At 33.0% G+C, this 25,038-nt stretch overlaps 2 protein-coding genes across 2 annotated transcripts; both read left to right on the forward strand.

Moving 5' to 3' along the window:
* The first annotated feature begins 4,846 nt into the window (after positions 1-4,846).
* LOC125847549 (polyribonucleotide nucleotidyltransferase 2, mitochondrial) lies at positions 4,847-13,717 on the forward strand. Its single transcript, XM_049527161.1, has 16 exons — positions 4,847-5,255; positions 5,791-5,946; positions 6,034-6,204; positions 6,680-6,805; positions 6,885-7,046; positions 7,182-7,301; positions 7,704-7,841; positions 7,958-8,120; positions 8,674-8,799; positions 9,007-9,137; positions 10,041-10,260; positions 10,354-10,437; positions 10,978-11,057; positions 11,382-11,525; positions 12,062-12,718; positions 13,099-13,717. The coding sequence occupies exons 1-16, from the start codon at positions 4,914-4,916 to the stop codon at positions 13,201-13,203; spliced, it is 2,925 nt and encodes a 974-aa protein (XP_049383118.1). The 5' UTR covers positions 4,847-4,913; the 3' UTR covers positions 13,204-13,717.
* A 7,011-nt stretch (positions 13,718-20,728) lies between these two features.
* LOC125847553 (cysteine-rich receptor-like protein kinase 42) lies at positions 20,729-24,702 on the forward strand. The gene is made up of 6 exons (XM_049527168.1): positions 20,729-21,679; positions 22,670-22,780; positions 22,906-23,256; positions 23,496-23,730; positions 23,819-23,963; positions 24,086-24,702. Exons 1-6 carry the CDS (start codon positions 20,929-20,931, stop codon positions 24,485-24,487), a joined length of 1,995 nt encoding a protein of 664 aa, XP_049383125.1. The 5' UTR covers positions 20,729-20,928; the 3' UTR covers positions 24,488-24,702.
* Positions 24,703-25,038: the final 336 nt, after the last annotated feature.

The following is a 25,038-nucleotide window of genomic DNA, read 5'->3' on the forward strand; positions in this document are numbered from 1 at the left end:
TTTATTTCTTGGAAAAAAAGTTTGATATACCCTTCAACTTTGTCATTTAGAGCTGATACACCATTCATTAAGAAAGTGACTCATATATACCCATATTGTTATACAAATAACTCATGTATACCCTTTTTCTCTAACATAAGTGAAAAAAATTAATTCAAATTTACTTTTTATTTTTTTTAGGGTCCGTTTGGCCATGCGATATGGTATCATGATATGGAATCATGAGGTGAAATTGAAGGTTTGTTTGGACATGCGATATTGAATTTTTGTGTTGTATATTTTCTCATAAACATAAAAATCCATAAGTTGTAAAACTATTAAAATAGCCCCAATTGTTTATTCAATCTTATCAAATAAACAAAAAAATTATAAAATCGCATAATAAATTGTTACAAAGTTATTTGTTCTCCACTTAAGTAATTGTTTCATCTAACTTTAATTTAATAAAAAAAATTGAACATAAATTGTAGTGTATTAGTCTTTAATATAATCCTCCCACATAGTACGGACAATTTCCTCACATTGAACTTGCATTTCTCGATCATGTGACCGAGTAGACGAACCAACATTGTTACTTTGAGCCATTTGTTGGTCAATATCCTCCGCAACTATATCTTCATGTTCATAGACCATAAATATTTCATCACTACTTTGGTATTCTCGCAAATAATTATGTAACACTGCACAAGCTATGACAACTTTCACTTGTGTATCAATATCATAATGGTTCATGCCTTGTTTCAGTATTCTAAAGAGTAAAGACATAAAGACACAATCAAAGTTGTCCCGTATTTGCATAAAGACACCTTAACTTTCAAAGTGTCCTATCACCCCACAAAACTATTTAATATCGTTGTAAATGGGCCATTTTGACCCATTTCCTCGTCTATGTAGTGGCGCGTGTTGCTCACTCCATGTGATAGAATTCAATCCGACCCGACCCGACCCGACCCGATCATGTTCTTTGAAGAAAAGTCATTTCTCCTTTTCTTTTCTTATTTCTCAACTTTCCCTAAAATCTGAAGAAATAGAAAAGATTTCTCGTCGTTACAAATACGATTCAACATTGCATTTGACATTTTCAATCAAAGCCTAATCACAAAATTCAGAAGAAATTAAACCATAAAAAAATTAAATTAACGTTTTATATTGGAAATTAAAAGATAAAACGAATTCCTACCTTATTTTCTTGGGAAAGATGGTGAAGTCGTCAAACAGAGAGAACCAACGTTGATTTTGCTATGGAAAAAAACATGAAATAAAAAAAATAGGGCTACTAACAGCTATTTTTGGGTTTAAAATTAGGGAAGATGACATGAATTGATTAAATAATTAATAATAAAGAAAGAAAATAACACGTGGCACTTTTAAACTGGTCTATGGCAGTGAAAACACTGAATGACGCGCCTCATGTGTGTGGTAACAACCCAGACGAGGGAATGGGTCAAAATGACCCATTTACAACGATATTAAATAGTCTGTGGGGTGATAAGACACTTTGAAAGTTAAGGTGTCTTTATGCAAATACGGGACAACTTTAATTGTGTCTTTATGTCTTTTCTCAATTCTAAATCTATTTTTCCAAGCTCTAAAAGTCCGTTCATTACATTGCGCAAAGATGAATGTCTATAATTAAATAGTTCTTTGGCATTTTGAGGCTCTCTTTCACTTCCTCGGTAATCTTGCAAATGATAGTGTGGTCCTTTGTATGGAGCTAAAAATCCTTTTGTGTTTTGGAAATCAGCATCAATAACATAATATTTATTTACCAAAAAACATTTTATAAAGAATTACTAAAAACATACGTGATGAAAATGAGACAACTTTGTGTAAATAAATAATATTTATTCTAAGGATGTAATTTAAAGTTACCATGTGGCGGAAATGGAAATTGTGATGTTGGTTCAACAAATGCATTCTCAAGTACTTTACTATCACGTGCAGTATCCCAACCAATAGCAACAAAGGTAAATCGCATATCAAAATCACAAGCACATAAAACATTTTGTGATGTTCTTCCTTTGCGATTACGATATGCTTGTTGCACCGCTTTAGGAACCTCCCCTTCTATATATGTTCCATCAATCGCACCAACACAATCCTACCAAATAAAAAATACGTCAATATTAGTTTAGTGAACATAAAATAAACTGGAAGCATTATAGAATGCACTTCATAAAAATAATGTTTGTAAGAGTAATAAAAATAGTGCTTCCAAGACAATGCAAAGTCATAAAATAAATATTATCTCTTTAAANTCAACTTTCCCTAAAATCTGAAGAAATAGAAAAGATTTCTCGTCGTTACAAATACGATTCAACATTGCACTTGACATTTTCAATCAAAACCTAATCACAAAATTCAGAAGAAATTAAACCATAAAAAATTTTAAATTAACGTTTTATATTGGAAATTAAAAGATAAAACGAATTCCTACCTTATTTTCTTGGGAAAGATGATGAAGTCGTTAAACAGAGAGAACCAACGTTGATCTTGCTAAGGAAAAAAACATGAAATCAAAAAAATAGGGCTACCAACAGCTATTTTTAGGTTTAAAATTGGGGAAGATGACATGAGTTGATTAAATAATTAAAAATAAAGAAAGAAAATAACACGTGACACTTTTAAACTGGTCCATGACAGTGAAAACACTGAATGACGCACCTCATGTGTGTGGTAACAACCCAGATGAGGGAATGGGTTGTCAAAATGACCCAATTACAACGATATTAAATAGTTCTGTGGGGTGATAAGACACTTTGAAAGTTAAGGTGTCTTTATGCAAATATGAGACAACTTTAATTGTGTCTTTATGTCTTTTCTCTATTCTAGATCTATTTTTCCAAACTCCAAAAGTCCGTTCAATCACATTGCGCAGAGATGAATGTCTATAATTAAATAGTTCTTCGGCATTTTGAGGCTCTCTTTCACTTCCTTGGTAATCTTGCAAATGATAGCGTAGTCCTTTGTATGGAGCTAAAAATCCTTTTGTGTTTTGAAAATCAGCATCAACAACATAATATTTATCTACCAAAAAACATTTTATAAATAATTACTAAAAACACATGTGACGTAAATGAGACAACTTTGTGTAATAGTGATGTAATTTAAAGTTACCACGTGGCGGAAATGGAAATTGTGACGTTGGTTCAACAAATGCATTCTCAAGTATTTTACTCTCACGTGCAGTACCTTCCCAACCAATAGCAACAAAGGTAAATCGCATATCAAAATCACAAGCACATAAAACATTTTGTGATGTTCTTCCTTTGCGATTACGATATGCTTGTTGCACCGCTTTAGGAACCTCCCCTTCTATATATGTTCCATCAATCGCACCAACACAATCCTACCAAATAAAAAATACGTCAATATTAGTTTAGTGAACATAAAATAAATTGGAAGCATTATAGAATGCACTTCATAAAAATAATGTTTGTAAGAGTAATAAAAATTGTGCTTCCAAGACAATGCAAAGTCATAAAATAAATATTATCTCTTTAAATAAAGTTGATAGGAAATATGTAACTAAATACTGTTAACTTACACATAAAATATAAATGTGCACTTATTAAGGCCATAAAATAAATTTATTAATGTGATTGAAATTTTACCTTAAACCAAGGCCAAATCGAGTATTATGTCGAATTTTCGAATGTACAACAGTCATATTTTTTGGTTGCATAAATGTTGGTGCCATCTTGCTAATTGCCTCGGCAACTATTTTAACATGCCGATTAATTGTTTCAAGTGAATGTTAAAAAGTTTCACTTGCCGATCGTGCAATGATGGTTAGAAAAATACTCAAAGCCTCCTCAATTTGAACCCGCGTGGTCCGATGCTTAATTGGCAATAATTTATTTTGTTTGATAAAACTAACAAGCTTGACAAAATGTTTCGGTGAGAATAATAAATTTTAAAAAGTAATTATGTGATTATAAATTTTATTTACATATGAAACAAATGGTTGGTAGATATAAATGTGGGGTTGTTTTAACAAAATATAAACTCATAGATCAATTATTGTATTAAAATATCTCAAATCATGATATGGAATCACCATATAATTCCATATCATGGTTTTTGGAGAAGTATCACCTCTCATGATTTGGAATCATGAGATGAAATCAGTGTAAAATCGCTTGTCCAAACGTTGATTCCATCTCACGAAACCATATCGTGATATGGTATCGCATGGCCAAACGCCTACTTAAAAAAATAATCCATATGGGGTGGGTATTTTTGTTCCTCTTCACACTTATTTTTTTTTATACTTTTTGTTTCAACAACTAATTTAAATTTATTATTTTGATGGTCAAATTTATTTATGTTTCACTAATTTTCTTATAAAATTTATCATAGATGTCCCAATCTTTTTTACAAACACAAAAACTAAATTACTTATATAGCTGAAAATATAGTTTTAAATTATAATATAGCCACAAAAAATTAGTTTTAATTTTTTTTCTTAACACTAAAGAATGAAAGAAAAGAAAAAGAATAAAAAACTCAAATAATGATAATCAAAGAAATCAAAAAAATAATTTATGTATGAAAAAAATAATATATATCTTAAACTTTGTTAGAAGGATCATATTATATATATGACTTTTTTAAAAATTAAATGCCAGAAAGATAAATTTTAAAACTATTTTTTTCACTTCGATTAAATAAAAGATATATGTGAGCTATTTTTATAAGTGTAGACATATATGTGAGCTCTTTTTATAAGTGTAGACATATATGTGAGCCATTAATATAAAAGTAAGTATATGTGGGATTGGTAATTTGGGATTGCTCTAGACCCTCGCCCCCGGTTCCTAAAACCCCACAGCAACTAGAGAAAATCCTTAAACCCTACACAAGCCTTTTTTCCTTTCGTTCAATTTCCACTTGTCCCTTTCAACTCTCTAATGGCCTCTGTAAGAAACAAAATAAATCCACTTCTCTGCAACTTACCGTACGTTCTCACATGGCAAAGATTTGGTTTTCGTACAATCTGCAGTGGTCGTCTTGGCTTTGCACCGTCCACATCGCCGTCAATGGCCGATACAGATACTCCTGTTGCTGGAACGAAGGTTCTCGAGACATTCGCTGAGGAATTTGAGATTGGATCACGCAAAATTACTTTAGAAACTGGAAAGATTGCGAGGTTTGCTAATGGCTCTGTAATTTTAGCCATGGAAGAGACAAAAGTCCTCTCTACTGTCGCTTCATCTAAAGGCGATGCAATTCGTGATTTTTTGCCTCTTACAGTATGTTCAGCACATTTCTGAATTCCTTTTTTTTTTTTTAAATAAAAATTTGTTCTTCTTAATATTGCTCACTTGAAGGCAATGAAAGTATGCAACATCATGTAAAAGTAAAAAGTAAAAAGACAGACTTCGAAGGATTTCTCTTTTCACAAATTCAATCTGCATTGTTTTCTAGCTTTCATAGAATTGACTTCAATCTCTATAACATAGGGGGGCAAGATATCTAGCATGTAGCAATTTGGCATTTTCATTTGAGAAAAGTTAAACAGCTGTCTTTATAGTACAGACGGAAAGACTTGAAGAGTTTCTGTTGCTTTTATGTAATGTTGGAGATTGCATACTAGAATTCGGAAGCTACAGAAGGCATATATGTGTATACGAGGCCATGTTTTTTCCTTTTTGTTTCATGCCTTTTGCACCGTCTCTATTTTCCTTGTTAGTTTTTTTTTTTCAATATCTGGTCGTGGTCGTAAGTTAGCTTTTTTTTCATTATCTAGTCGTGGTCGTAAGTGCTAATAGTGTTTTCTTCTCTTAGGTTGATTACCAAGAGAAACAATTTGCTCAAAGTGTTATTCCGACAACATACATGAGAAGAGAGGGTGCTCCAAAAGAACGTGAACTTTTATGTGGTCGTCTTATTGATCGACCCATAAGACCACTTTTTCCACCTGGATTTTACCACGAGGTGCAGGTAAGTTGGTGTCTTGTTATTGCAATTAACTTGATAGTAATAGTTTGTTTGGCGGCAATAAGCTTTGCTGACTCGCATTCTCCCCAGGTAATGGCAAGTGTGCTTTCGTCTGACGGGAAACAAGATCCAGATATATTGGCAGCTAATGCATCATCTGCTGCTCTAATGTTGTCAGATATTCCTTGGGGTGGGCCAATTGGAGTAATACGTATTGGAAGGATTTCAGGTCAATTTGTTGTAAATCCAAGCATGGAGGAGGTAATATCTTATATCAGCTGGCATCCTCAGGATAAATTTGTAACATTAATACTTTCCAATTTCAGCAAGTTGACTTTCATTCTGGTGGCAGTTACTACCCTGGCATCTTGAGAACTTAGGCCATATCCTTGGGTGCTGTACTTGTTTACATTCTAACAGAAGATGGTTGAATTAAGTTTAAGAAATGGAGCTTTGGGTCTCTTGCAGAAGTTGTAGTTTCTCGATTATGTAGCCACTGCTAGGTGTCAATAGTGGATAACTAGCTTACATTTCCAAGAATTTGCATACTAGGCAAACTATTTCTCTTCCATAGTATTAGGAAGAACTACATAGTAAGAGAATATAACAAAAAGCTACTCGGCAACTCCAACTGCCAATGTGCGTTATGCTAGTTGTTGTCACTGATGCCAATTATGTTCACCAGTAATTGCAGTCCTGTCCCTTGATTAAAGTCTTCTTATTGGATGTCATGCAGCTTAGCATCAGTGATCTTAACTTGGTATATGCATGTACGAGGGATAAAACTTTGATGATAGACGTCCAAGCTCGTGAAATTTCTGAAAAGGATTTGGAAGCTGCTTTGAGACTTGCTCATCCAGAGGTGAGACATTGCTGGCTATCAATTTGTCACTGCTGCTCCATTACTCCAAACCAGTAATTTTGATTTTTTGAATATTCAGGCTGTTAAGTATCTTGACCCTCAAATTAGACTCGCAGTTAAAGCTGGTAAGCAGAAGAAAGAGTATAAGCTGTCTATGGTATCAGAAAAAACATTTGAAAAGATTCAGAATCTGGCCAAAGAACCTATAGAGGCTGTTTTTACAGACCCTACTTATGGAAAGGTACGTATTTTCTTACTGCAAGATGAATGTAAGGACTTCACTGTTTTTCACTATTCATGTTATATGGTCTATTGATAAAGGCAGCAGGTACCTTCATTTCATCTCATTAATACTATGTTTTCCATTCTTATTCAGTTCGAGCGTGGAGAAGCTTTAGAAAAAATCACACAGGACGTTAAAAGAGCTCTTGAGGAAGAAGGTGATGAGGAAGGCCTAAAAATTCTACCAAAGACAGTTGATACAGTGAGGAAGCAGGTATGCTTGTAGATGCTGAAGTTTTATCGTGCTTCTGATTTTGAGGTTTTATTTTTTACATCATTAATAAACAGAAAATATTTTGTTTCTTCTTTTCCTTCTGTTGATTGCAGAGGAACACATGATCAATGATTGGCATTCTAGGTTATTTTCTCATGCATTTGATCTTTGGCAAAATAATGCGTGTTTCCCTCATAATCGATTAATAGTAGGTTGCAAGTGTTTTTTGGCTTTATAAGTCCATTAGCAAGCATCGACATATTCTAAATAAAGACTTACATACTTCAGTTACTGCATTTTAAGGAATATTTGTTTGGGCTTCCTTTTACATCCTAAACTAAGGTTTTAGTCTTTTAATATCACAAAGTGATATTAACCTCCTCAAGTTTCTGACAACATCAGGTTGTTCGCAGAAGGATCATTTCAGAAGGGCTTAGAGTGGACGGAAGGTGTCTTGACGAAGTTCGGCCTTTGTACTGTGAAGCTGGTAATTTACCTGTATTACATGGATCTGCAATTTTTTCAAGAGGGGATACTCAGGTCAGTATATTCATTTTTCACTAAGAACACAGGATGTACTATGATTTAGGGTTATCATCACATGCAAATATGCAATCTTGTTGCCATTCATTATCCCTTATGAGATGTTTATACAGGTCCTTTGCACTGTTACCCTTGGAGCCCCTGGGGATGCTCAACGTCTGGATTCACTGGTCGGTCCTTCAAGCAAGCGTTTCATGCTGCATTATAGTTTTCCACCGTTTTGTACAAATGAAGTTGGCAAACGAACTGGCCTGAATAGGCGTGAAGTTGGTCATGGTAAGCTATTTAGTTGTCAGGTTTATAATAATATGGTCTGCTCCTGAAGTTAGTGAAAGCTGTAAATGGACCTTAATACTAGAATGTCAATTTGCAGTTGTAACTTGTAATCAACCTCAATATGTGGAAACATTTATGCCATTTTGTACCAACAAGGCAACGAGAGAAGAGAAATGTTGATAATGTACTCTCTTCCCTTTCCCCATTAACCTTATTTTTCTTGTTTTATTGTTGTTTCCTTATTTCATGTAAAAACCAAATATTGGCTAAAGGAAAAAGAGAGAAGATCTTATTTCTCTCTCATGCAATATCGTAAAGTAGGGGTCAGGGTTGCCTACATTGTTCTATATGTTTGATTAATAAATATTTATATCGTCTGGTATAACTGGTTCTAGTTTTTGAGTCTCTCTCCACTTGGATCATCTTTTGGGTTTCTTGGTCTTTCTGTTCATTTGCTACGAAATTTATGTTCATGTTACCTTTTTCTAATTATAGCATCTCCAGGGTAATTTGTGGATCATTTTTTTGATACTGGATGGTTAATCTTCTACAGGCACTCTTGCTGAAAAGGCTCTGCTTGCTGTATTACCTCCTGAAGATGATTTTCCATACGCAGTCCGAATCAATTCTGAAGTCATGGCATCTGATGGCTCGACATCAATGGCAACTGTCTGTGGAGGTAATTTCTCAATTTTCTTGATCTCAAGGTTGTTCAATCTGGAAAATATTAGTTAGACTTTTCACACTTTCATTATGCACTATTGATGATGAAATTGTGAGTGGAAAAATCTCTAAGAAGATTTCTCTGATCTAAGTCTGTGCTTGTAAGTTATAATTCTCCTTTCAAAATGCAAACATCATCTTCCTGTTTATTTGGTTGCTGCAGGTAGCATGGCTTTGATGGATTCTGGCATTCCAGTAAGAGAACATGTAGCAGGTCTGTCGATGGGGCTTGTTAGTGAAGTTGACCCATCAACTGGTGAAATCAAGGATTATCGTTTATTGACTGATATTCTGGTGAGGACTGTTGTTTCGATCTTTTTGAATGTTTGTCTAAGCTCTGTGAAGTTCAGTGAAGGGGACAAAAAAGAGGGAAAAGAAGCATCTTTTAATGAATGCCCCAAAGGGATGAAAAAACAAACAAATTAGTTTCGGTAAATATCATGTAGGCTTGGTGGTAAAATTTACCTTGTTCAGTATTCAAAATGGATATTAGGATTTTGGATCTTTTTTTTCATGATAATAACTGGAAACTCATAAACTATTGCTCTATACTGGTGGTTGGAGTAAGATCAATTTATTTGGTCACCTTGAAAGTGTGCTTTAAAGTTGTGAAATCATCCGGTCACTAAAGGCCTAGGCTTTAAGATGTGTATCTACTATTCAGCCAACACTTGCTTGCATGATTATGATTGTAATATGAAATTCTAGACTTTTCATATGATATATCCTCTTGGATTTCACCAAATATATGAAAACCTGCTATTCTTTGTTTTGGTATAAACTTAGATTGTGGAGTCCACTATTGTGTGTCTCCATTTGGTTCATGTTCTAGCTTGGTCTTGTGTGTTTATGCATCCGTTTGACTTGAGAAGCCCCCAGTCTGAACCTTGTCTTCGCCAGTCTGAACCTTGTCTTTCTGCATTACTTGCACTTGCATGAATAGATTTTACTTCACACCATAAGTCCAGAACTATATGCTCATAAAACTTTAATGTCATTGAAAACTGCAAATAATGTAAACAAGAGTTATCAACTTCAAAACTTTACTTACCATCACTACTTATGTAGTCTATATTACTGCTCTTCCTCTGGCTGATTGGTTTAAGTTATATCCTAATTTTCTTTTGTCTGAGGCTGGTCTCTATCTTTCTCTAAATTTGGTGTGAGTTTTACTTACTTGATTAAGTAACTCTCTAGGGTCTGGAGGATCATCTGGGTGACATGGATTTTAAGATTGCTGGTACCCGTAATGGTGTAACTGCAATACAATTAGATATTAAACCTGCTGGAATTCCTTTGGATATCGTATGTGAGAGTCTAGATCCTGCACTTAAAGGGAGGCTTCAAATCCTTGAGCACATGGAGCGTGAGATAAGTGCTCCACGTATTCAGGATAACATATATTCTCCTCGGCTAGGTAATTAGCTTCAATCATTGATCTTATGTTTCTCTAAACTCCTTAGTTCTGCTTCATTTAACATGTCTCTTTTGATGACTGCTTCAAATACAGTTACGTCAAAATACAGCAATGATGCACTTCGTCGCTTGATTGGTCCTGTTGGTGCTTTGAAGAGGAAAATTGAAGATGAAACAGGTGCAGTCAACAGTTTGCATTTGACTTATCTGTTACTTTTACCTGGTTACTTTGGGTGATCTTTGGCATGAGGGCATGGTTAATAATATTCTTCCTCGTGCCTCTCTTGTGTATGGTCATTGATGTAGCTCTAATGTCAACTGTTCTTGACTTTGTAAGTAGAATTTTCTTCCCATCAAACTTGTTGCAGGAATACTTGTTTTTGGCTCCTAATATGCTGATTGTAAACCAGTTTTTTCTTTGCTTCATATTGCTTATCCACATTATCGCTTTGCCTTGTTAAGTTTTGTAAAGATATGACACTTGAGCCCAACTCAGCCTCAGAAGCTGACACATGAGGGAAGGACTCTAACCTCTCTAACAAATGGATACACACACATAGAGACAGATAATGCATGTCTTACAGCACTGCATTTTCATATGTAATCACTTAGTGATGGTGTTCTTTCCAGGCTGTAGTTTTCATTTTTAATTTCTCCAGCCGATTCCTTTGTTACTCCTAAGATTGCGTTCATTTCTCCTTGCTGATTCATAATGTAGGTGCACGGATCTCGGTTAGTGATGGAACACTTACTATAATTGCCAAAAATCAGTCGGTGATGGAGAAAGTACAGGAGAAGGTAATTTTTTGTTTCCCTCCTGTTTACTTGCTGTAGGTTAGATAAGAACTGCTTTTGTCTCTGTATTCCATTTAGAGAAAAACTGCCTCTTGTTTTAGCATGTAACATTTTTCCTAGAGATTGAGCTCAATCATGTAACTGAAGTAAGGAGAACAGCTAAGACAGAATGGTGAATTAGGTATTAAATAAAAAAAAGGTTTGTCGTGAAAGTTCCTCAAGTGCTATAGATGTTTCTATACCTTGTTTTTCACTTCACTTTGGCTTCACTGTTCTTGAAAAGCTTCTGAGCCAACCAATTCCATCCTTGCAATTTATTGCTGACAGGTTGATTTTATAATTGGACGTGAAATTGAGATTGGAGGCGTATATAAAGGTATTGTTGTATCTGTTAAAGAATACGGCGCCTTTGTGGAGTTTAATGGTGGACAACAGGGCCTCTTACATATTTCAGAATTGTCACACGACCCGGTTGGTTCTCTTTTTCCTCCCTCTCTCCCTCGCTATCAAAACTTTGTACTGCCAAGGATCTTAGCAGTTTATTAATGCTTTTTTGAACTCGCTCACTCATAGTAATCAGTACCCACTCTACAGGAGTCGATATTACCTTACTAATTTGCAATTGCTCACCCCTACCATGCAAATAGAGCTTGAGACTATTTGCAGAAAATAATCATGACCTTCTGTGATAGTATATCATTGCTTTCAAGGGAAGTGTATAATTTTTCTTTGAAACTTTGAAATTTAACTAGAATATTGCTTGCAGTCTGCCATGTTCCTCTCAATTTTTTTCTTTCAGCAAAGGCTAATGTCTATATGTAAAAATTGTGTAAATCATGCATCGATTTATAGTTTCTGAAGCTATGTTAAACACATAAGTCAAATAGTTAATTTTGTCCTTCCTGTACTTGAGAAACAAAGTTTGAGGCATGGAGGTTTAGGCTAGACTGGCTATTCCTTCCATGTTATTGTTTTGTGATTAATTTGTGTCTTTTTTTTTCTATTAGGTTTCCAGAGTTTCAGATGTGGTATCTGTGGGACAGCAACTTTCTTTAATGTGTATAGGACAGGACGTTCGTGGTAATATTAATTTATCATTAAAAGCCACCCTGCCTAGACCTAAATCTAAGACAGACATTTCTGTTGATGAACCTGTTGCTCCTACTAGTCAAGAGGTTAATGTTTGGGCTGCCATTGAGGATGTATCCAATGAGCTAGAAAACCAAGGTGCTACTGTGGGACCTGAAACTAATGATTCAACTTTGAAGTCAGCTACACCAGCAGTTCTAATCCGAAGTGCGGCAGAGTGTGATGAGGAGGAAAAAAGTGATGCTCTGAATTTGAAAGGTGATAATGGATCTCAAAGTGCTTCTAAATCTGAGAAGAAGACAAGGATACTGTCTTCTAGAAGTGCGAAGAAGTCGAAAAGAAGCAAGGATGCCATTCTTGACCTAATAAGTGATGATGAAAGTGAGCAGAAACATACTCCAGTAGGCCTGCATCCTCAAATTGGGTCAGATAAGGATGATGCTACGCCTGAGACCCCTATGAGTGCAAACAAACTAAAGCTTGGTATGAGAGTAACAGCAAAAGTGCATCAAATTCGTGCCCTTGGTTTGGTGCTGGATTTGGGTGGTGGAATTCGGGGAATGTATCGTTTTGAGGTATGTTTGACTTCACTTTCTCAAAGTTTCTCTGTTATTTCAACTTTCTACATTAATAAGTCTGCTTTATGTGAAACCCTTATTTGCAAGTCGTGGTCAAAACGTTTGGTATCATTTCTTATCTTGTCCTCGCTTAGCTCCGCAAGTTATTGTTATCAATTACCCTTGCTTTATTTTTATGTTTCTATTGGTGAACATTGCTTGCTTTCCATCTTTTCCTTGTTTAGCCATATAGTATTCACAAAAGCCTGCAAATATTATGATGGTCCCAGTAGGTTCTATTATGCATCGTACCCCTTTTAGATATTCATAATAGAATTTCGTTTCTCACCTGGAGACCCTAATTCCAAGTCAAATGAAATTTTACTTATTTGGTGTAGCCTGGTATGAAGAGGGACTTTGAGGTAGGTGATGAGCTGCGGGTGAAGTGCTCAAGTTTTTCAACCAAAGGGATTCCAGTATTGTCTTTGGTGACAGAAGAGTAATTTAAGGCGCGCTATTATACCAAAGTAAAGCATAAAACTGCAGGCTGTAAAAAATGTCAACTAAGAAAATTGACAGGGAATCACAAGACACCGATGCTTGAAATTTGTTTCAAGAGCCTGCATTTCTCAGAGCACATGCAGATCGTTACTATGAGTTGGATCGTGAGAATAAAGAAAACAGAAGGCCTCCTAAAATCAGGTAGCCTCCCGGAACAGGGTTGTTCCCAGCCCTTCACCTCTGGTCGGTTTTAGTCCTGTGACTCTCTGTCACAAATAGCTTCAGTTTTGGTGCGAGTTGAACGTCAATATAAATCATTCTTTCATGGCTCTTTCCATATTAATTTTTTCTACGCAAACAACAGGGGGTTTGGGGATGTTTTTCTGTTGTGATAGCTAGGTCTCATTAATATATGTGTTATTTCTTCTCCTGATTAGTACACTTTTGTATGAATACCAAAAACTCACTTTTACACCTTATGCTTGAAAGAGAGAAATGCAAATGAGAGGTGATATTCGACTTGTCTGATATGAAAAGTGGACTACTATACTACTATACGCTAGCTACTTTTAGCTTCTATATTTGTCAACCAGAGTTGAGTTGCGGTCATTTTTCATCTACGGTCTTTATTATCTACTAAATATACCCACACAAATTATATAGACCTTGTACCTTGGACGGTTCTGAAGACAGTAGACCTAAGAAACTCAAAAAGAAAAAAATAATACAGAAACTACCCATGTAATAAAATTACATACTCAGAAACTAAGCAATATACTTTATCATATCCATTTAAAGTTAAATATATATCATTTAAAATAAACCACACAAAATACTTTTCTTTTTCCTTTCCATTTTTCACTTCTTAGATAGGATTATTGTCTTTATTTTTTTAAAACCAAACTAGTATTGGCCCACGTTTAGTTGTCAACATTGCTGAAAATGTTTGTTTCCCAAATATTTGTTAATTTACTAAAACAAGATAGAATTAATTTTAAAAAAATATATTTTTCCTTTCAAATTATATTGGTTTTGAAAGTAAACAATATTGAGTGCACAAATAGAGTTAAGGGTAAATTTGTAAAATATACTTCTTATTTATAACTTTCTAAAAATCGTGTGAAAGGAAAATGTGATAATTAATATGAGACGGAACTAGTAATAATTATGTAAAGATGATGTGTATAAAGGTTCTTTTGAAGTTTTTCAAATTATGGATAGTTGGAAATTGAATTAAAATAGTTATGGAAGGTAAGCTGCGTCTATCTGCGTTTATAGTCACGACATTAATTTATTAATCAAAATTGATAATTTTTTGCTAATCAAATCTCACTAGATTTGGAGATTTTAAAACGAGAAACGTGTCCACGTTTTGCTCTATGTTGAAATTTTAGGGGAAAAAGAAGTTTGATTAGTTTAATACTATGATTACGCTTAACCTTTTCTGATCATTTTTCTCCACGTGGCTATAATTATTTTTAGAAAAATGATACACTATTAATATTGGATTTACTTAAAGGGGAACTTTCACATATAGCCACTCAAAAATAACCCAATTATTCTCCATAGCTATAGTTTGATAATTACAATTCGCAGCTATATGTTATAGGGAGGAGAGAAGCGGGCGAGAGAGGGCAGAGAGGTGAATTGTATATGTATATAGGTTAGATAATTTTATATTATACATATGCTTTTGTATATATGGCAAGCGAGATTGGGAGAGGGAGGAGAGAGGCGAGCGAGAGAGGGCAGAGAGTGGGAGAGAGGTGAATTATATATGTATATCGGTTAGATAATTGTATTATACATATGTATTTGTATATTCTGGCGAATTATACATATATAAACGTGGCTAATTATACAAACTCGAAGTCAGTCCGCGTAATTAATGTATAATGTTAGTCGTGAGTGGTAATTATAGCAAACTATAGCTATGATGAGTAATTAAGTAGTATAAATTTGCTTAACCGCATAATTTTACCTTACGTAAATTGATTATGCCACCTGTCTTGATATCTAAGCATCTATTGTCATTATTATTTTTGTTTCTTGTTTCACCCTTAAATATATCATGTTAATCAATTTTATAATATCAATTAAAATGAGTTCAAAATTAAGTAGAGATAAATTTAAATTTTTGAAAAACTTTAATACGTTAGTTTTAGTTTAAATAAAAGTGGAACTCTAAATATTCTAGAGATCATTGAATAAAGGGTTGCTAGCATTTTTTATCACTCAATTATTGATAAATTTTGATTTTATCATTATGATATCTGATTAATTACATTTAATCTTCAATACATGAAATATGCATTTTTGATCCCATTTGCTTGTGAATATTCACAAAATTTCAAAATTATCAACCATTCCACTGATATATTATGTTAAGCTTGATTTCATATTTGAAGGAAGTATTCACTTCTAAAAATAGTTCAATGTATTTCTACCTAAAGACACCAAAAACACATATTTTAGGTTAGATGTGCTTACTCATAAATCACAAGAATCAAAATCAAAATTTATCATTAATTGAGGAATCAAAAATACTATTATCCCTTAAATAAAAGTAGTTAGAGTACTTTTTATTGATTACCATGAGGATTTTTAGTTACCGCCAAAAACATTAGTATGAAAATATACTAATAATATGTTTTTTTTCAATTCAATGTACGATATTTGATTAAATTTAAATTCGTGTATTGTATAATCATTTTTTATTCTCAAGGGCTCAAATCTGAAATCTCAAATTTTAACCATTTCATTATCGTTCCAGAATATCATTTTACTATTCTTTTTTCATGCTCCACTAATATTCCTTATCTATTTTGATTTTTGTAGTGTACTCCAAGACTCAAAATAGTCTTCCATTGTGCTTTTCGTTTCTTTCTTTTAATTAAATTCTTCAATATTCTCCCTTCCAAATTTCAATGAGTCTTCTTCTTATTCTTCCTTGTAATCATAATTCATAAAACAATATCATTTCTTTAGAACCACTTGAGGGGTCTTTGAGGACCAAAACATCATTTTTATATATAGGAAAAGTCGTTCATTAGATGTAGAAACTTCTTCTAGAAAAGAACGAAAAAAAAATGAGATAAGAATTATTACGTATATATTGATCTAGTTTCAAATTTTGGCAGAAACAAAAATGCTAGCTAAATTAGGTGTGAATTATTAGTTTCATCCCCAAACTATTGACAGCTTTAAAAATACTCATTTACTTGATTAACTGAACTTAAATACACCCCCGATCTTAGGGGTATTTTCAACACTTCTCTCGGCTTTTTATTAAGAGTTACATGTCATACCAGAGTGATCGGGGGTGTATCTAAATTTAGTTAGTTATGTAGAGGGATATTTTTAAGATTTTCACTAATTTGAGAATGAAACTAATAATTTGTGTCAAGCTTAATAGTGTTTTCAACCCTTCTCTTTTTATTAAAAAGGAAAGAAGAAAGAAACAAAAGAAAAGAGGACGAAAAATAGGAGTACTAACTTCAATCTAACAGCCGTTGTTTTTGAATTTTGAAGTCATTTCCAATAGTTGGGTTTCATAAATCAAAATATTCACCAACCCACCAAAAACAAGCAGAAAACTCAACCAACACATTATTAGGGTGTGTTTGATAGCGTGAAAATATTTTCGATTTTTCATTTTTTTCATATTTGGTCGATAAACAAAAAATTGACGAAATTTTTTTTCGTAAAAATAAGAAAAATGACTTATCTACCAATAACAAGTTCCTATAAATGACATTTCAAATTGCCTCCTTCCTTGACCATCATCCCATTTGGCTTGAACCCCACTCTCCACCCCATTCAACCTCACAATATTTTTGCTAGCTGACATAAAAATGTTATCAGAACATATATTATTGTTTATGAAAAACATTTTCCTCGATAGCAATTAGCACTTAGTTTGTACATTTTTTCAAGCATCCCCACTATTATCCCAACTTGCAAACTTTACTAGACATGTCAAAAAAAAAAAAGGAAAGTAAGAATTTGTGTTCAATATTAGGGGATTGACTTTTACTCGTCATTTCAAAGACTCATTGCATGTGCCATTTATCTGAAAATGACTGTAATTCTTTTTTTGACTTTGATTCCAAAATAAATTAAACATGTCGATCCCATTTTTATTTGTACATTCTGTTTTTGCTTTATACATTTGTTTACTGAATCGATTAATTCAAATTCTTGTTACATTCAATAAAAACGAAAATCAGTACTCTCTACTTAAATACTTTCAATTTTTTAGGCTATAACAAGAGATGGCGTTAAATGACTTTCATCCCTCCTATCCCCATTTATATCATATTGTTGATGTCACATGTGACAGATAATCATTCAATACCATTTACTTATGAGCAAAAAGTCCAATTGGAGACGACTTTTTAATCAACCTAGCAATGAGTTAAAATCTCAGAATTGACTACTCTTTGGTAATATTATTATTCAATGAAGTCTTCTAGACTTCCTTATTAACTATGAATATAAGCATAAATTAAAAAAAAAAATGAAAACATTGGCTTGTTACCACTAAAGTACTGTTTGAATTTTTTTTTTAGAAGTATTTGAACAAGAAAAAAAATATACCTAGCAATTAGTTATGAATAAATTATTTTTTCCTACATTTTGACTTGGAATAGTTAAGTACTATACCCTTCAGCCAATTAATTTAAATACTATATATATATATATATATATATATATATAATATTTAATTTAAAGTGTGTATTATCTATATATTTTGTAAACTAGATGTCTGAATGATTCAGATCCATAATCATTCCGTAAACTAGATGACGGAATGGTTCAAATTTGATATTGTCATATTTACGGAACAAAACAAATTAGACAGAAGCTTCTTTGGAAAATTCATACATTTGCCAGATGAATACGGTAAGGAGTAAGGACTCCACAAATTTTACTTTGACAGCAAAAATAGAAATGAAAAACGGATGTTTGCTCTTTTAGTTCCTAAAATATTGATTAATTATACAACGTTCGTTTAAGTATAATTAATTTTTAATTAATTGAAACGTGCAAGTTTGATCCATTTTCTAGTAAATTTTTATAAATTTAACAAATTGTGAAGTACTAAAACAATTTAGAGCCTTGTATAATTTTTTAAAAAATAATATTATAACACGTTTCTAAATAAAGGGACCAAGACACAGGTAGTTGAATTAATTCAAAGTCTAAAATGCTAAGTAAAATATTACAATAATCAAAATCATAATTTTATTATAAATAACTAAGGGGGTCAAAATTACAACTACTCCACAATTATCCTGTAAAAATGTATTGTTAGTCAATAACTTCTGCAAGATGATGGTGGGGATATAATAATTCACTAATTAATACTTAAACGTATTTACAAAAAAAATAAAAACAATAGCTTTCTTTTCATCTTCCTAATAATATATTGCTATTCCTAGAACCATTATTCCATTGCGTCCTTCTACTTTTTACCTTCCAGAAGGAGAGGCAAAAGTCGAGGAAATGAAGGCGAAATTAGAATTTTGATTCAAAAAATGTTATTCTATCAATTTTTTAATAAATTATTCATATATGTATATATAATAAGTTTTAAAATATAAATATGAGATTTTAGCCAAAATAATCATTGAATTTTAATAAATTCGTTGGTGAAATTGTAGCTCGCCCCACAAGGAAATTCCAGATTTTTAGAAGTAATTTTGAAAAAAAATTAACGATAACGATGTATCTACTACTCCACTTAAATAACACAAAAATTGCCTCATAAAAGCAGCTTTACACGCAAAAGCAACGTTATTATAGAGTACTATTTATATTTTTATAATATTGATTTTGTCTATGTTTATTTATTTTTCCCTTCTCTTTTTATCCCTTTCTAGTCTTTTTTTTAAAAAAAATAAAAATAAAATTCGTGGGTCGTTTTAACTACTATACTTGTCTCTTTGCGTCCACAGTTGACTCTTGTTCACAGATGGATTATTTGAAAAATTGTAATATTCATTTTATGTTACAACATTTCAATGTACATGCAATTTAAAATTCCAATTTGATAATTATACTCCTAAGTGACAATTGAAAAAATACATTAAATATTTTTGATAATTTAGTTTGATATTAAAACATTCTTTCAAAAATTTAGTTTAATAGATATAATTATTACATCAAAGTTTAGTTTTAGTTAATTAGTACATAAATTTAAATCCTTGAACACGTTATATATTTATTAATTTGATATAAATATGAAGCGTTATAAGTTTTTAACATATGTAATATAGGAAATTCTTAGCATTAATTTTGTGTCTGATGATCCGACAGAGGTGTGGAATCTATGGACCCTAGGTGCAATCTAGGAGTTATTTTTTATTTGTTAATATTACCATGTGTATTTAGACAAACATCATCTTCTTGAGTATTTGACTTTGATATGTTTTTACAACTACAATCATACCTTTTGATAGCCATGTGAGGTACTTCCTTCCTTTTTGTCGTTCACTTTTATTTGTTTGTGATTTTACAAATTAATTTTTATTTGTTATTTCAATATATTAGAAAAATATAAATAATTTTTATTTAACTTTAACATTAATAATTTATTTTTAAAATTATCTAACATTGTATATTAATATAAATAGTATGATAAAATATTTATATTAATTATTATTTCTTAAAGAACATATCGAGGTCACACGTGAATAAGCAAAAGCTCAACTACCAATACTTTGATTCTTTTGGACATTTTTCCTTCTCTAACATTTCTTTTTTAAAAGTGTGTTAATCGTTTTTCTTCATCATCATCATCTTTTGAAAATAAATACAACTATAGCTCTTGGCAGCCAAGTAAGTTGTCATTAGTGATGTATCAAATACTTGATTTCCTTTTGGTCAATTTTCCATTCGGCATTTCGTCTTAATTCTGTAATTTATTTGTTTTACTTGGAGCAAACGCATGTGACTAGTAGGGAGGTAGAAACTTCCTAAAGGGCTATGAAGGGCATTCAACCAAGAAACAATTTACTTGACTATGACTTGAGTAATAAATACATCATTCGTTCTGATAGTTTGTTTTGATATAAAATTTTAAAAATTTGAAACTTGTCATCTAAAATAAATCATAGATATTTGTATCACCATAAATCATTTTATTAAATGTTAAATAATTATTTTCAAGTTAAATTATTACTAAATGAATGTATCATTTTTTGAAACTGACGAAAAGATTGGTACATGGGGAGTAAACAAAGTAACAAGTAGTATTAGATATATTAGTAAGCAGATAAGGATTAAACAATACATATAGTATTTTGACAGATTACACCATGAAAATTATAAAAAGTAGAGTAGGCACAAAGTAGATAAAGACTTTTAATAGTAGTAATCGTAGAAAGAGGTCAAATTTTAGCAAATGGGGACACATAAAAAGAGAACGTAGCAGACAATGGTTGGCTGTAAAGTCCGAATCATTTTTGAACAACACAAGTCAAAAAATATCATTTATTCTTCTCTTAGCCTCTAACGAAAGCTTCTTCTCCTCTTCCCATTTCTAACTACCATATTTCTGTTTTCTTGTTAATTCATCAAAAACATTTTAACTAGAACTAATCTCATAGAGCAAGACGAAAGAGAAGCAGAACGAGGATTCATTCGGCTTCTCCATTCGTCATTTCAAGCGAACCTTGTTCGTATGCAGTAGCAGCTTGCTCATATCGTGCTAGAAAATTGAGATGAATTTATCCCGCTCAAATTTTCCACTTTTAAATTGGACAGTTATTTTGTTGCTGAATTTTGCTTTAATTTGTGAAGCCGATCCTCGAATTTCAGAATCTGGACTAATATGCGGCACGAACAGGACAACACCGGCGATCATCATTCCCGAATTTGTTAAACTAATGGAAGTTGTTTCACAACGCGTGACGGATAACAATTGGGGAAATCATTATGTAAATTCAACAAATATTTCAATTTATGCATTAGCAAATTGTTATCAGGATCTACCACATCAGGATTGTCTTCTATGCTACGCAGCTAGTCGAACTCGACTCCCTCGTTGTCTTCCTGGTAAATCCGGTCGAATATATCTCGACGGATGTTTTCTCCGGTACGATCAATACAATTTTTTCAATGAAACTACTGATTCAGCTGAAGATACAGTGAACTGTAGCAGCTCAATTGGAGTTGCTACTGGACAGGAATTAGCCACGTTAAACGCATCAGCTGGAAATTTGATTGATGAATTGACGAAGACAGCGGTGGCGAACGGCGGTTACGCGGCGGCGAATTTGAACGGAGTTTATGGATTGGCGCAGTGTTGGAAAACTGTGAGTACAAGTGGTTGTAAAAAATGTTTGGACAAAGCAAGTAGAGATATCAAAGGGTGTTTTCCGAATAGAGATGCTAGAGCTTTGATTGCTGGCTGTTATTTGAGATATTCTACACAAAATTTTCTCAATCATCCATCCGGGAACAGTAGCGGTGGTAAGTATTTCTCTATTTTTATGCTCAAACTGAATTGTCCTATGTTATTCTTTAATTCATGTATTTTTCCATTTCATTTTAAGTTTCTTTTTGGTGTAAAATAAAGTTTTAAGGTATATATGGATTTAGAAAATCAAGATAGAATAACTCTTTCTTCATTTCTACTCTTGCTATTAAAAATGCCAGAAGTGAGTAATTGTACTAACTTTTCAATTAAGTAATAATTTAGTAAATTATTATTTTTTACTTAATATTTTTATAATTAGTTACTAAAACCTTAAACGACATTGAAACGAGGAGGGGATAGTATTTCTTCGACCAATTTTCGATGGCATGTCAAGGTGAATTTGATTTGCGAGCATTTTCCCGGCTTCACTTTCTTTTCTATTTTAGCTGATTAACCTCAGAAGTTTATTTTGAATTTAAAGTTGATGAGTTTAATTTTAAAGGTTTTTTAAAAAATGAACATATTGTTTCTTTTTTAAATTCTCAATATAAAGATTAAGCTTTTTAATTTATTTTTTTTTGTAATTTTCGCACAAAAAAATGTATATTCCATGTCAAAAATAAATGTGGCTGCATCCACCTCTGGTCAAATTTTCCTATTGATTTTTTGGTGGGTGGAGTGGGGAAGGGGGGGTGGTACTTTGCTTTTATTTTGACGGCAAAAATTAACTACGATCCAACGTTAAAATGCCATAATTTTTCTAAATTTTCGCCAACTTTCTTGACCTACAACTAAAACTTTTCAAGGAAATGGTCCCTACTCCCTATGGTCATTTTCAAATATGAATGGAAGGAAGATGACTTCTTTTCATAAATCTTATTTCTTATTTTGAGATTTTTTATTTGTAAAAAGAAAAATCTTTTACGAAAGAAACACAAAATTTAAATTAAATTTATAAAAGAATACAAAATTAATTGACTTTTGTGCACCTGTTTTGACTTTATTCTTCTGCATTTTTGTAATGAAAATGCTGTTATTTTCAGGGGTTAGCAAAGGGGTGATAGTAGCTATCGTTCTTGGAGTGACAGCTTTCACCATGCTTGCTCTCTCAGCTGCGTACACAGCTCGTAAAAGATCATTAAGGCGAAAACGAGGTATTGAACAAAATAAAATAGTTTCGTAACTGTACTGTTACTGTTACTAAGGTTCAATGACGATATATTTATTACTACTACGTAAGCTTAGAAGTATAATAATTTTTTTGGTTGCATTGTTGCAGCACGCATTAATCTTGGCAAAATATCGAATTCATACAACAAGTCGAGCTTGAATTTTAAATATGAAAATCTTGAGAAGGCAACAAACTACTTTGATCCTTCAACAAAAGTAGGTCAAGGAGGAAATGGTTCTGTATACAAAGGGACTCTGCCTAATGGAAATGTTATTGCAGTTAAGAGACTATTTTTCAATACAAGACAATGGGTTGATGACTTCTTCAATGAGGTTAATCTCATCCATGGAATTGAACACAAAAATCTTGTCAAGTTGTTGGGTTGCAGCATTGAAGGCCCCGAGAGCCTGCTCGTATACGAGTTTGTGACCAATAAGAGTCTAGATCAATACCTCTTTGGTAATTATCTTTCTTTCTTGTTCCATACATAAAAAGGGAAAGTTAAGGAATCCAACTGTCAAAGACGTCTTTTGGGTAAAACCCAATGTGACAAAAACGTGAGGCCCCAAAGTTTGGGGCAGAGTGGAAAATAGCTTGACAGTTGAACCTGGATTTTGACACAGCATTGTTCCTACCTATACATTTCTAAGTTTTGACAGTTGCAGACTTCTAATTGAGGTGTTGAATTTTTTTTGTAGATAAGGACAAGGTAAAGATTCTAAGTTGGGAAGAACGTTTCCGTATTATAGTTGGAACAGCACAAGGCATTGATTTCCTTCATGGAGGTTCAGAGATCAGAATCATCCATAGGGACATCAAGAGCTCCAATGTACTTCTTGATGAAAATCTTGAAGCAAAAATTGCTGATTTTGGACTTGCTCGGTGTTTTGGAACTGACAAAACTCATCTCAGCACTGGAATTGCTGGAACATTGTAAGTCAACAGTTCACAAATACGTATCAATACAGTTCACAAACACTCATCCGTTTCTTAAACTTAATCTGTGATTTTCGGTGTACAGAGGATATATGGCTCCTGAATACCTCGTAAAAGGACAGCTAACAGAGAAGGCTGATGTCTATAGCTATGGGGTGCTTGTTCTTGAAATCGTTAGTGGCAGAAAAAGTATTGCCTTTGCAGAGGACTCTGGCTCTCTACTACAAACAGTAAGAATGCTATAGATTTCTCTTTATCATGGTCATTATATGAATATCATTGAACTTTAGTAGTTAAGTAAAAAAAAACTATTTTTATCATATAACTCAGTATATTGTCATTTTGGTTTCAGGTGTGGAAGCTGTACACAACAAATCAGGTAACTGAAGCATTAGATCCTCTATTGAAAGGCGATTTTCCGCCAGAAGAGGCATCAAAGGTACTAAAAGTGGGGTTGTTGTGCACTCAAGCTTCTGTCGCTTTAAGACCATCAATGAGTGAAGTTGTCCAAATGCTAACGTGTGAGGGCTATCAAATTCCAGAACCATGCCAACCACCATTCTTAAATTCGAACTTATTAGTTGGCGGTTCAGTCAAATCCAGTATAAGAAGTTTAGTCTCAAATGCACTCTATAAACTTGATGAATCATCATCTTATGCCACCACCACTGGGTCCTCAAGTATGCAAAGCTCATCAACTGGACCACACAAAAGTGATGAATTCCTTTTAAAAGAGTCTGAAAATAGGAAATAATTGCAAGGACAAATATAGAAATGGAAATTTTAAGAGATTTTTGTCAGTACATTTTTTGTACAGTAATAGAATTGCTGTAGTTGTGCATTTTTATGATTTTATTTTTGCATTTTTGGTGAGTGATGATACAAGAAAGTGTAGGAGTGGCAATTTCAGCCCATATAAGTGAAATGAAACCATTTTGCCCATATTAAATTAAATGGATTACTCATATTTTCTTTCATTTTCTTAAGTGGGTTAATATGGTCTTCAATCTATTTAAGCTCATACAAATATGAACAAAATGGGTTAACATTAGAATCCATATCCAGCCCATATAAGTGAAATGAAATAGATTTTTTTTTTGTTTTTTAGGGGTCGGTTGGTGGAAGGTTGGGGGGAGGACACCCGGGAGTTGGGGTAATTTTTTTTTTTGAAAAACTGATTTTTTTTTGTTTTTGGAAAACAAAAAAAAATTAGGGGTAGGTTGGTGGAAGGTGGAGGGAGGGGGCCCCAGGGGGTGGGTGGGGGACAGGGCAGGGGGTAAATTTTATTTTTTTTGAAAAAACATA

The sequence above is a fragment of the Solanum stenotomum genome, chromosome 12 (genome assembly GCF_019186545.1).
Source record: "Solanum stenotomum isolate F172 chromosome 12, ASM1918654v1, whole genome shotgun sequence".
Lineage (NCBI taxonomy): Eukaryota > Viridiplantae > Streptophyta > Magnoliopsida > Solanales > Solanaceae > Solanum > Solanum stenotomum.